Consider the following 13997-nt stretch of genomic DNA (forward strand, 5'->3'; position numbering starts at 1 on the left):
TCCAATATTTTGCAGATCCGTTAAAAAAAGGGGACGGGTTTTCCACAGTTAACTGACCATAAGCGCCGCAGTTCCTTTGTAACCAAGGATCCTACAATAGAAGAGCACGCCAGAGCTTCACAATGAGATGTGTTTTTTTTAGCGTTTCAAACTTTCAAACTATAATATGCTTTTTTATTGAGCGCTCAAATTATCCTAGTTGCATCGCACAAGCACGGCCATGGTCACAGTCACCATATCCAAAATCTACTCACTCCGTCAGCAGCATCTTTGTCAACATTGTTCATCTTTAGCTTTACTATTCCTTAAGTCTTAGTTTGTACGTCCCTGGTTAACACACCTTTTCGAACGTCATCTGCTTTTCATCCCGCGTCTAGAAAAACCGTCCGTCAGGCGAGTAAGCAAGGTAAGTTTCTCAAATTAAGATCATAGCAAGTTAAGTTTCACAAATTAAGGAAATCATGCGTAATCTATATTTGAGAAAATTATGCCCATATGCAAGGTAAGTTTCACAAATTAAGGTAAGTTCCGCGGTTTGTCAATTAGGTTTTGAAAAGAAAAAATTCGATCGGTCAATGGACATGCATAATATATATTTGAGACGTGAACCATTGTAATATTTGTGTCTCCGTTGCAACGCACGGGTACTTAGCTAGTTGTTGTTGTATTGGTGTGAGTCGTGACTTTGAGCGCTTGATGGTACACTTTGCTTACGTGAACAGGAAACATTGGGTAAAGTATTTTGCTTCCGTGTTTATATGATGGAAATAAAATTATGTCATCTCCCTATTATTAATTATCCAATAATATTTGTCCATATCCCGTCCAACTTCGCTCCGCTTCCAACCCGAATCTGTAGTCCACATTCGAATCGGCTGCACAAAAGAATATGATAAAAGATATGGAAAGAGGATTATCTGACCCGTTTACATCCCTAGTCAAGTCAATGCAATAAATCTAGCGGTACGAAGATGTAAAATTGATCGAAACCTAATAAATCCAAAGGTGAAAACCGTTCACAAACTTAAGTGCATGATTCAAAAGTTAACATAGTTTGGATTTCCGATCTAGAGAAAAAGAAGCAACAAACACACCTTGCAGCCTCCTCTCGGAGGTGCCATACGCATCCCGCGCGTGCCTACTTTGCCTCTCACCCAGCCCCCCCCCCCCCCCCTAAGGGCCCGTTTGGTTTCTTGATTCCCCGTCGGTATTGAAAGGGATTGACGGGGATTAAAGCGAAATTGAACTATAATCCTAGCATTTCCCCTCGATCCCCACCAGGCTGGTATCCCAGCATTCCCCCTCGATCCCCATCGGGCTGGTAGTAAACGAACTAGCCCTAATTGTTCCTACAATGTGTACATGTATATCCCCAGAGCACCATCTAAGGGTGTGATTACAAGGTATGTACATGGCACCCCAACCATCGAGTACATAAATGGACACCGGGAATTCACCATGAGGGTACTAGAGTACTAGAACATTACCTTAACTCGACGGGCCTCTCCTAGTTAACTTGGTGAAACTTCTAGATACATGTAATATTTACAAGAATTATGAAACGGAAGGAATACTCTTCTACCAAAGAAGTCGCTTGACTCTTGCCTCAACGATAATAATTGAGGATTGCTTAAAACATGGGACAGGCTAGTTAGGATGGCGTTCTGGCATGATTGATAACAAAACTATAGGCATTTCGGTTGGCATGATTGATAACAAAACTATAGGCATTTCGGTGGGAAGAGCCAAGTCCACATCAACTTTTGAAAGTACCAGTACAAATTATTGCTCGAGCTCCGAACAATCAACCGCAGACCCATTTATTTCCAACTGTACAAGTAGTACTTCTAATCGACGGCTCTGGACGATGCTTGCTTTCGGTTGGTCCTGTGATGTCATCCACATTACATCACAACCCATGCTTTTGCTTGAGTCACGCCAACATTCCACGTTACCCATCCTGCCTTCAATTGTGGACGCGGGTCGTCTGACTTAACGTCACTGACTTGGCACTTGGCAGGCGTTCAGAGTCACGCGTGACCCAAATGACTAATCGAATCAACTTCACACTCGAGAATAGCGTCTAACAACAAGCAGCAGAATCACGCGACAGTGTCTAATTAACAACTCAAACTGACTAACAAGTAAACAGTTTTCCATTTACGTCTATCCTCACAACACTTATTTCGACAAAACCAGATACTTACATACAGTACATCGCAGAGAATCTTAACGCGACATTAACAAAGTGATAGCGGAAATGTTAGAACAAAAGATATCCAATGCAACCTGCAAAGACATGTCCATGCGCCTGTTCATTTCTGGAAAACCTTGTTCAGGACACCCTGTATGGAGCCACACATGCCTGCTCCCATGGCTTCAGCTAGATACGTAACCTGCACAGAGGATAATGGCAGATCACCAAGTTAATAATACAACAGAGACGATGACAAAAAGATCTAGACCAGCATATGCAATATGATTTTGAGTGTGTGTGATTTGCTACCTCCTTAAAAGATTTCCCAAGATCAAGAGCATCTTTGATGCGGCGACTGACAAATGTCCATGTGTCACCAAACTCTGCCAAGTGTCAACAAAATGGGAAATGATCAACAAGTCTGCTCAAACAGTTGTGCAAAGAAAGTGTGAAATGTATTCCCTTCAAAATGTTACCTACTAGTTAGTAGTTAGTACGTCTGAGACAAACATAGATTTTATAGCCGAGGATTTTGAAACAGGTCGCAGCTTGGCCCCAAACCGGAAATCAGAAGACGTGCTGCAGCTTCTTCTGCTCCGGCATGCCCATCCTACTAACGATCGCGTAATTCCACCGCTGCTGGGCGTGCACCATGAGCGCAAGCACTACGGCGGCGACTGGCACCACCACGTCGCCGCCCCTGGCGAAGAAGCGGCCGCGGCTTGCGGCGGCGTCCACGAACGCCTTCTCGCTCAAGTAGTACGCGCCGCCAAGACCGGCGTGCGCACGAAGTCGTACGCACGCGAGAGGCCGTGACGCCGGCGTAGAAGCTCCCCCTGAGCGGCCTGCAGTTAGACGCACCACACGGCGTTGCCGATCACCTGCGGGAGCAGGAACAGGTCCTGCATCAGCGCGGCCTGCTGCTCGACGGTCACGGCTTCACCACCTGGTCGATGCTCTGACAAAGCCAGCTCTTGTTGAAAATGTGGTAGGGAGTTCGTCCGGAAGACGGCGCCATGCCCATGGCAACGTCGGAGGTGAAGTGTAAGGTGACCCTCGCCAGGATCGCCTCGACGCCCGTGACCAGCGGCATGCCGTACCCGAGAGCCTGGACGCCGAGCATGACGAGGGAGATGTACGGTGCCACGTCGGCGTGGGAGTTGACGTAGCGCAACTGTCTGAGGGGTCCGCTGGACTGTACACGCCTTCCAAAGACATCACTGAGCTCGAAAACCGATGGTCCTCAAAAACGGTGAGCTCGGCCGACACGTTTAGCTGCGGATGACCCTCAGATCCAGGCTCTTCTCTCGGTATGCCTGACGAAGCACCCCTGTATGGCGCTCCCACATAGCGATCAATGATCTGCTCAAGGAAGAAGACTTCCAAGTGAAGGATTGGGTGCTCGATCCTTTCCTGCAGTCGGAACAGGCTTGGCACGGTCATGAAACAGAGAGTGAGTGTGTCGGCGAGGGACGATAGGCCTCCTCCTGTAATAGCCGGTGCCATCTTTCCTAGGATAGCTCAGGGGCATGGACTTCACGATGATCTTGCATAGATCGGACTGGGATTGGCTCCTCCGAAGGAGCTCGCCGGCTCGCTTGATCTTCGTGTAGCTGTACCTGTATGACAACTTGACAAGAGAGGGCGGGCCATCGTCGGCGTGGTAGTTCCAGATCCGTGGAGGATGCATGCGCTGCTGGAATGACAGAAGGGGGGCCGCCTGTGCCGCCCCGCCGGCTGCGTCGACGCCGGTTATCCATCCCAGCATAGTGTCGCGGCGTGTGATCGAGATCGTCGTCGGGATTCGGGAAGTACAAGCACACCCGGAACTGGCACAGCTTGTTGAACGCGATGCCACGGCACGCCACCATGCAGGCCTGTCCTGTCGATGTGTTCCACTACCGCCGAAGGACGTCGCACGGGTAGCTCCCGTTGTACACATCCTCCCTTGCACGGTTGGAAACGACGTCGGCGGCGGCGTTGCTCGAAGTGATAGTTGTGTGAGCCCGGCGCCGGCGACGAGCTCTTCGGGCCGGAACTGGTACAGGAAGTTCGATTGTGTGAGCCCAGCCACGAGCTCCACGGTGTCGAAGTAGGCGGCATCCTACGCGGGCGCTCGTGCTCCCCATCGTGCCGAGCACCGCTCGGGTCGTCAGCGTCAGCTCCTTCGGGTACCGCAGCAGGAGCAGTATATTGCTGTCCGCCATGACCGGCGGCTGGAAGCTGCTCCGGCCGGAGTTCTTGGCCCAGCCCCACGGGTCAATGCCGTTGCCGCCGCTGCCGCTGCCGCTACGCTTCGGGAGAAGAGCGGTCCCGACCATGCACAGCACCCGCTCGCCGTCGCCCTTCGCGCTCTCCGTGTACACACCTTCGAACACGATCTTAATCCTGGTCCGACCGGCCGAAATGTTGAGCTCCGGAGACGCGGCGGACATGGAAGGGTACGGCCCGAACTCCGGCACCGGGCTCTTCCGGGAGACTGTAAGTGCGAGGATGCCGCTGAACATTGACGGCTGCCCTTGGAAGGCGCTCGTCACCGTCCTCGACATGCGTGGTCGCAAGTGTTGCGAGGGACAGGGGGTCCGGCAAACGGCGAGCGCCTTTCCTCGGCGCGTTGCTGCCGTGGAAAGATAGCTCGCGCTTCACACGGGTTGGGGAGATAGGAATCGTAAGTTAGCTCTTTGGCCGAGGAGACCACGGAGTGGCAGTGGCGATTGACGTCGGCGAAGCGGAGGTAGTCATGAGCTAGCTCGATTTGGTCGGATGGGTCGAAGTACAAGGAGGAGGTAGTTATGCACAGACATAGCAGGATGACTCCGAGAAATGGCATGCTCGAGGCCATGTTTCTGTGGCAGATGAAGAAGGTGTATCTGACGATCGATTTCAGGTAAACATCTCGGGAGATTGGAATGGCAGAAAGCAAGGGTAGGAAGTGGGTGATTGACCTAGTACGAGAAGCAAGATTGCGACACAACACATTTCCCTTGAAACTATCACCTGAAACACTCAAAATTGCACTTTCTCCGCTGAAAGTGGCTTGGTTACCGGCCTTAACAAAGAGGGACGTACATGTATGACTGCTCCCGGGTCCCGGCCCTTGGGTTAGCCAACTCTTTAGCAATTTATCCTTATACTGCTGGTTCATGGACCTGGCCTGGTTGCAGACCTGCAGTAGTATGTTTCTGGAGAAGAGATACTAAGATGATCTGGTCTCAGTCTCTATACTGGGATAGGAGAAGCCCCGGATCTCGACCACATGCTCTACGGTCCCAGAATCAACAGTATTAATTTGGATACTATAGGACAAGTAAATTTTAGAAAACCATGTTTTTTTAGCCACATCGACAAAATGTAACAATGAGCCCAAAAGACAAGAGTTAACGATTTTGACGAGATTTCTAACAGGTGGGACCCACCTCGGATCCAACGCGACCCGTCTTCCTCCTCTGCTCTTCTGCAGCCCAGCCCATCCCCTCCTGCCACTGTCGCCGCCCATGTTGTCCGGCTGGCCATGCCGCGTCGTCCCCTCGGGCGAGACTCTGCCTCGCCCTTATCTTCCTCTCGCCCGCTGCTCCCTCCCCCATCTCTTTCTCTATATTTCTTCTTTTCCGAGCCCCCGCGCTGTTGGAAATCAGCTCAAGTCCAAGCTCTTTCTCTCTGGCAAGCAACGACGATTCCGGCAAGATGCACAAGTACAAAATGCCCAAGCAAATCAGTCAGCAGCACTACTCTCGTCAAGCTGCACACGCACGAATTAGAAACGGACTCTAATTTGATCTTAAGCTTACACGCGCGGCTTATCTTCCCCAAGTCTGGTGAGGCACCGCCTCCGGCCGTGCAGCCGCTGCAGCCTCTCCCGCGCCTCGCCGCTGCGTGCGGGAGAATCGGCTCGCCTTGGTGGAGCAAGCGACGAGCTCGCCTCGGTCTCCCGCGCCCCCAAGCGCCCCCGCGTCGACGTCCTCCGCTGACCGTGGGGCCTCGCCGTCGGCAGCTACCTCCGCTGCCTCCCGGTCGAAGCTAACTCCTCCGCGCACTTCACCGCGTCGCCACGGAGCCCCCATCGCCGCCATCTGGATCTCCCGCGGCACGAAGCCCCCGCTGGTGGTGGAAGCGGAAAAGAGGAGAGCCAGCGGCGTGGGGGCAGGAATCGCCGGCCGGGAGCGGGAGGCACGTCGAGGAAGCTCGTGGAGGGGTGGGCGGCAGCGCCGGCCACCAGAGATCAACATGGGAGGGGGCGAGGGGAGTTATTTGGTCGCTAGCGGGTCGGGTCGGACCGACTATTCGACCGACAGGTGGGCCTATCAGTAATCCTGCAAAATAGCTAACTACTTGTGTTTTTTTTTCACTGGTACACTTTGTCCGATGTGGCGCAACAGACAGATTAGTGCAAGACAAATACCGCTTCGATCGAAAGAGCAGTGCGTTCAACAGTCAACAGTCAACAGCAACGCTCCAACAATAAAAACACTCTAACAGCATAGCACAATCTTGATCCGAAGAGCAGTGCAGTGCGGTTATGCCTTCTGCACTGCACATGTGTGCACATCGTGTAACACAATCTCGATTACTGTTGACTTCAGGATTGTGGATCATGTGGTCGATCCGGGATTCTCCAATCCAGGCACGGGGACTGGGATCGGATCATCTTTGTACCTCGTTTTTTAGGGGGAAAAAACTACTACTACAACCAGGCCAGGTCACTGGAGATTGGGATAGGATCATAGGATCTGATCATCTTGGTATATGTTGTCGTACTCTGTAAATTCACAGTCTGTACATGTCCTTTCAAATCTCCCTGACTGTTTAACTGAAGTCGTCAGACATCCTCTTCATCTGCTGCAGCAACAGGAGCCGGCGGCATGCCCTCAAAAGGCCCGAATGTGCAATTTCTCGGCGTGATCCTGCAATGTCTGTGCATCACGGCGTCCTCCCAATACTTCGATCCACCAGGCCAAAGCGAGCAAGCACGTGACTACCTGCGCTTTGCCGACGTCAATCGCCGTTGCCAGTCCGTGCTCTCCTCGGCCAAAGAGCTGACTTATGATGACAACCTCCCCAGCCGTGTGAAGCGCGAGCTATCTTTCGAGAAGGGCGACTGGCACCAGGACGCCGGCCAAGCGCCACTGCTGCCGTTCGACGGCGGCGACGCGCAGAGGAAGGCCGCTCGGTGGTTGCCGGAGCCCCTGTCCCTGGCGACCTTCGAGGTCACGCATGTCGAGGACGACGACGAGCGCCGTCCAAGGACAGCCGTCAATGTCAGCGGCGTCGTCATCCTTACCGTCTCTCGGAAGAGTGCCGGTCCGGAGATTGGGACTTACATGTCCACCGTGTCGCCGGAGTTCAACATTTCGGCCGGCAGCACCCGTCTCAAGATCATATTTGAAGGCGTGTACACGGAGAGAGCAAAGGGCCGTGGGGACAATTACGACGGCGAACGGGTGCTGTGTATGCTCGGGAGCGCTCTTCTCCCGAAGCGCAGCGCCGCCGCCGACGGCATTGACCCATGGGACTGGGCCAAGAACTCCGGCAGGGCTGGCTTCCAGCCGCCGGTCACTGCCGACAACAACATTCTGCTCGTGCTACAGTACCCGAAGGAGCTTACACTGACAACCCGAGCGGTGCTCGGCAAGATGAGAAGCACCAGCGCCGCGCCGGAAGCCGCCTACTTCGACACCGTGCAGCTCGTGGCAGGCCTAATCTCGTACCGCGCGTCTGAATACGATTTCCGGCCGGAAGCGCTCCCCGACGGCGCGGGCGACGCGCTTTCTTCGAGTGCAGCTGACGATCCCGTGTTCAACCGTTCAATGGAGGATGTGTACAACGGCAGCTACCCGTGCCTAGTCCTTGACCGGTACGGTCTCGGAGGGCAAGTCAACACCGTGCTCCCCGGCTGGCGGACGCAGTGCAACTCGACGACGGGGACGTGTGGCCACGGCGTCGGGCCGTTCGACCTGGGAAGCGCTGCAGACGCGGAGGTGCTCGCCGGGGTCGGCATCATGATGCAGGATCTCCAGTGCCAGGCGCGGCACAAGGACGGGTACGCCATCTTCGGCACCGCGACGGTGTCGGCCGTGATCCGCGCCCTGCCTCCATGGCAGGACTGGCGCACGGCGGCGGGGCGCTCGGGGCTGAGCGGGGAGACGCTGTCGGCTGAGGGCGTGTGGAACGCGTCCACAGGGCAGGTCTGCATGGCGGCGTGCCGTGGGAGCACTGCGGGCAAGGAGGCGTGCCGCTTCCGGGTGTGCTTGTTATTCCCGACGACCATGTCCATCACCGCTCGCGACACGATGCTGGGACGGATAACCAGCGTAGATGCACACGCGCCCCTTGTGTCGTTCCGACAGCATATGAGTCCGCCGCGTCTCTGGGGCTATTTCCCCGATGATGGCCAGCCCCTCTTGCCATACAGGTACAGCTACACTAAGGTCAAGCAGGCCGGCGAACTCCGGCGGAAGAGCGCGTCGTCGTTCGACCTCCGCAAGTTCATCGCGAGAACTCTGTCCCTGAGGTATCCAAAGAGAGATGGCACTGAAGACCACCGGAGGATCCTGTCCTCTCTTGCCGACACGCTTACTCTCTGTTTCATGGCCGTGCCGAGCCTGTTCCGACAGGAACGGATTGAGCAGCCGGTTCTTCACTTGGAGGTCTTCTTCCTCGAGCAGCTCGTTGATCGCTACGTGTCCCCTTGATATAGGAACGCCTCTTCAGCCGTACCAAGAGAAGAGAACGGATCGGAGGGGCATCCACTACTTATTAATGTGTCGGCGGAGCTCACCATTTTCGAAGAGCGCCGTGTTTCGAGCTCAGTGATGTCGTTGGAAGGCGTGTACAATCCAGAGGATGGCCGGATGCACCTGATCGGCTGTCGGGATGTGCGGCTCCCAGCAGGGCGTAACTCGTCGAGAGACCTCGGACTGGAAGAAGGAATGGACTGCTCCATCGAGGTGAAAGTCCAGTACCCGCCGACGACGATGCACTGGTTTATCATGTCGACGGCCAAGGTACAGATTGCGAGCACGAGGAGAGCCGCCGACCCGCTGCATTTTGACGCGGTGCAGCTCAGGGCCCTGCCAGTCCAGTACCCGCAGCAGATGCCGGGTGGGTTCTTCCGAGGCGTCGTCAATGGCGTCCTCTGCGTCGCACTGCTGTCGGCCACCATCGCCGCCACGCTCAGCCAGCTGCGCTACCTCAACTCCCACGCCGACGTGGCGCCGTACATCTCCCTCGTCATGCTCGGCGTCCAGGCTCTCGGCTACGGCATGCCGCTGGTCACGGGCGTCGAGGCGATCCTGGCAAGGGTCACCTTGCGCTTCTCCTCCGATGTCACCACCATGCCGCCATCTTCCGGCGGCCGAACTCCCTACTACATGTTCGACACGGGCCGGCTGTGCCAGACCATCGACCAGGCGGCGAAGGTGCTCGCAGTCGGCGCGTTCTGGCTCACGCTGCGGCTCGGCCAGGAGGTGCGGCGGTCGAGGGCGCGCATGCTGGCGCGGTCACCGCTGGACCCGGCGCGCGTGCCGAGCGACGCAGGCAAGGTGTTCGCCTGCAGCTACGGGATCCACCTGGCCCTGTTCATGCTCATCCTGGCGCTGAACGGTAAAGCCGTGACCGTCGAGCAGCAGGTCGCGCTGATGCCGGACCTGTTCCTGCTCCCGCAGGTGATCGGCAATGCCGTGTGGCGCGTCAACTGCAGGCCGCTCAGGGGGAGCTTCTACGTCGGCGTCACGGCCGCGCGCCTGCTGCCGCACGTGTACGACTGCGTGCGCACGCCGGCCGTCGTCGGCGCGTACTATGATGGCCAGCAGGCGTTTACGAATGCTGCGAACCACGGACGCTTCTTCCCCAGGGCCGGCGACGTGGTGATACCGCTCGCCGCCGTTGCACTCGCGCTTGCGGTGCACGCTCAGCAGCGGTGGAACTACGCGATCGTTAATAGCATGGGCATGCCAGAGCAGAAGAAGCGGCAGCAAATGTTCTAGTCCTGCTTGGGGCAAGCTGCAAGAGAAGTTGCGTCATTTGTTTGCGTTTCGTGAAAATCTTCTGATGTATTGCATTCTACTAGGCACATCTAAGTTCTTTTTCTTTGAATCGTGTGGTTTAGTAGATTCTTGTTTTGTTTAAAAGTGCAATCGAACTAGCAACACATAAAAAAGAGCATAGAGGATCAAGACCATTATCAAATGTTCCTCCCAAGAATCATATTGGGTATATGTTCCGTTTTCCATAGCCATATACCATCGAATATCAGTGTACTTTGCAGGATGAAAATCTTATGTACTCTTCTTGTCCGTAAATTTGTATAGATTTTTATACAAATCCACGTTACTTATTTTGGTACGGCAAGAGTATATCCAACGAAATTCTACTGAAGCTATTTCTAAACACTTCTCATTCTATACTACCCCCGTCGGTCGGGCGAAAACACAAGGACGGCTGGGATTTACGCGTACCCCTTCACCCGCTGTGGCAATTTTGTAAATATCGCCGCGTAGAACCCAGCGTATGGCCCTAGAAAGCCCATACGGGCCGCAAGGGGTTGTATTCGTTGGCGTCGACGTGTATACTTACTCGGCGTATTCAGATGGCGTACGCCCGTTATGGAATAATACATGCGTCGTCGACACAGACTTGCCCCACTATTTCCTCTAATCCAGGGAAAGAAATAACGTCCCGGACTCACCCGTAATGGAATAAAATCCGCGTGCATTCGCATCGACTTGCCCCCACGACTCCCTCTAATCTAGCGAAGAAGAAAAAAACGCCCCGGACGCACAACCACCTCCGGCGATGAAGCGAACGCGCGGAGCAGACGACCCCGTGGCTGTTGTCAAGGAAGCTGCCGTCGTGACAGATCTAGTGGAGGAGGAGGAGGAGGCCGTGATCGTGGCAGATGCAGCGGAGGAGAAGGAAGGCATGACCGCGTTGAGAACGCGCTGGCAGGTTCGGTGACGTCTTCGCCGTCCGAGATCGCCACGGGGTCCAATACCCGCCAACAGGAGAAGGACGTCGTCGACCCCATTAATCTGCCGCACGACTAGGACTTCTCCGACGACTCGGCTGACTACACGGAGTTTGATGAAGTCCTCAGCGACTTGGAACCCGATGTAAGATCAAACTAGTTAGTCCATGAGTTCGATGCAATGTTATTCTAGGGTTTTTCGATGCAATCTAGTTTGTCACCGGTAAGCTAAGTCTATGCGAGTTAGGGTTAGTCGGATACACTATTGATGTTAAGTTTCATGTTAAGTTAAGTTTAGTATGCATGATAGGCGCCAATTTGTAGGTGATGTAAATTATGGCTGATGTCGTAGCCTGGGGCTTAGACACCGGGGATGCGAGGCAGCCCCTTTTTGGTTCGGCAGTGGGCATTGGGGATCGCTCCGGCGATCACCGGCGAGGCCAATGTCAAGCGTGAAGATGCACTAGACCGTTTTACCCAGGTTCGGCCCACCCTGAGGTGTAAAACCCTACGTCCTGCTTCTGAGCTTGTATTAGCCAATTAACTCGGGTTTACAAGTTGCCGGGGAGTCCCCGGACGCTCTCTCATTTCCTACTAAGTGCTACTTGCTATTTCTGAGCTAAAGCTAGCAAGAACCGAACGAACCAAACCCCTTGACCCTTGGCGATGGTCTTCCTCTTATACTCAAGGGGATACCACAGGTGCCTCGATGCATGGGTGACAAGTGTCGAGCTTAGACCTTAGGCAGCTTGCCCTTGCTGCGCTGGCATGCATGCACGGTCCAAAGTAGTATACCTAGGGCGGTATGTGCCTTGGATTCACTGACAGCCACTCACTGTGGGCTGACTTGACAAGGAACGACCCTTCTGTCGGAGAATTTAATGCTTACTTGTGCCACACTCCTCGCCTTGACGAGTCCCGCGCACAGGTAGCCTGCCGAGGCGGCCACGTGGCACAGACGCTCTGCCCGCTGTGCACCGGCCCCATCACAGGTGCCAGCGCCCGAGAACACCCTCCCGGCAAGTGACCTTCCCGGGGGGCGTTCTGACCAAAATTCCCTTGCCGCCTTCCGAGGTAACCCCTGCAGCCCGGCTCCGGATGGCACCCGACGGGTTTGGGTACGGGTACAGCTCTACCATACCCGTACCCGACGACCGTACCCGAAACCGCTACCCGTACCTGTACCCGTGGTCGGGTATGAAATTTTACCAGACCCGCCACCCGCAGGTATTTTTACCCGACCCGCTGGAATCTCAAAAAATCCTTATTTCACAGCAGCATTCAACAACACAAGCCACATTACTCACGGAAAAATTACCAAATTCAATCGAGCCGTTCCCTTTTTACCCTCAACATCCAGATCTGATTGGCGAAGGTCTCCACCAGAGGAGTTTACATTACGAGTCGGATTCCCCACTGACAAGGACAATATCCAGCATGGACCGATGCTTACAGGTCGCTTTGCTTGCCGGCACGGACACAATCACGAACGGCGTCAGCTCGCGCACGCGACTGGAGCAGCACCGGCGGCGCGCGTGTCCGAGGCGGCGGTGGCATCAGCAGCCCGCGCTCGGCGGCGGCGAGCCATGGCGTTGGCGGCATCCGCGGCCCGCGCTCGGCGGCCGGGGCGGAGGACGAGGCGTGGCGGCGGGGCGCGGGAGGAGGGCGCGGGGCGTCGGACTTGTGGAGGAGGCGGGGGCACGTGACGGCGTGCTGGTGGAGGTGGCCAGGTCACAGGTCGGCGGGCCGGTGGAGAAGGCTGGAGGCAAGGGCGCAGCCGCGCGACGGCGCGATATGTGGAGGACAGGAGTAAGGTGGCGGCGCGCGGACAGGGGAACATGGGATGTGTGGAATTAGGGTTAGGTCTTGGGCATTTATATGTACGAAAATGTTGTTGGGCTGGGCCTTAGCCAAAGTGTACTGGGCCTACTGCACTGTGCTAGGTGCGGGTAGACGGGTAGACGGGTTCGGGTAGTCCAATACCATACCCGTACCCGTCATACCCATCGAGTATAAGATTTTACCATTTACATACCCGCGGGTATTTTTTCATACCATACCTGTATCTTAAACGGGTAAATACCCGTCGGGTATGCGGGTATCGGGTACCCATTGCCATCTAGAAGCCCGGCTAGTCACGTTGGGCCGGTGACTTCCCGGGCCGCTCGAGCAGTGCTACCCAGGGTGCTGTCCTTGCGATCCTTCCGGGGAGCAAGCGAGGTGGCCCACGCGTCATGCAGCGGTGGTACCCCGGGTGCCACTGGTGCGACAGTAGCCCCCGAGCGTGGACCAGCAACGCCTGCTCCTGGGCGAACTCATCCTTGGTCGGTTGCCGGTCTACGCCCTTAACTGTCGCGTTGGTCCCGAGCCGCTTCAGGTGCTCGTTCATGCGTTACTCCAAGGACTCCACCGTTACGGGCAGAGTGGTGGGGGGCGAGATTTCCGCCCTATCTCCCCTTAATCGCAGGTGGTTAAGGCCACGTCCCGCATTCCCCCTTTTTAAGCGTAGTTATCCCCAGCGCACCCGTAGGGTGCGGATGCGACCGTTGCTTAGCGCCGGGGTGCTATAAAACCCCCCGTTGTGCTGAGGAGCAAACACTTAGCCCCCAGCCCTTCTTTCTCATCCCCATTCTTCCTTGCGCCCCTGAATCCAGTGCCAGTGCCAGTGCCAGTCAGACCGGCACGGGGGCCAGCGGCGCCGCCACTACGCTTGCCGCCGACCCGATCCTAGTGGAGGAGGAGCCCACAACAGGTACAAGCCCCTCCCCTGATTCCATTGCGCATGCTCCTTCTGCTCATTGGCCCATAACCGTGCCGTTACCTTGTCTTGCAGGCAAA

General features: G+C 55.4%; 1 protein-coding gene across 1 annotated transcript; it reads left to right on the top strand.

The window, feature by feature from the left end:
- Positions 1-6694: 6694 nt before the first annotated feature.
- Positions 6695-8886, top strand: LOC100844728. Its single transcript, XM_024457085.1, has 2 exons — positions 6695-6936; positions 7040-8886. Exons 1-2 carry the CDS (start codon positions 6714-6716, stop codon positions 8884-8886), a joined length of 2070 nt encoding a protein of 689 aa, XP_024312853.1. The 5' UTR covers positions 6695-6713.
- Positions 8887-13997: the final 5111 nt, after the last annotated feature.

The sequence above is a fragment of the Brachypodium distachyon genome, chromosome 1, assembly GCF_000005505.3.
Source record: "Brachypodium distachyon strain Bd21 chromosome 1, Brachypodium_distachyon_v3.0, whole genome shotgun sequence".
Classification (NCBI taxonomy): domain Eukaryota; kingdom Viridiplantae; phylum Streptophyta; class Magnoliopsida; order Poales; family Poaceae; genus Brachypodium; species Brachypodium distachyon.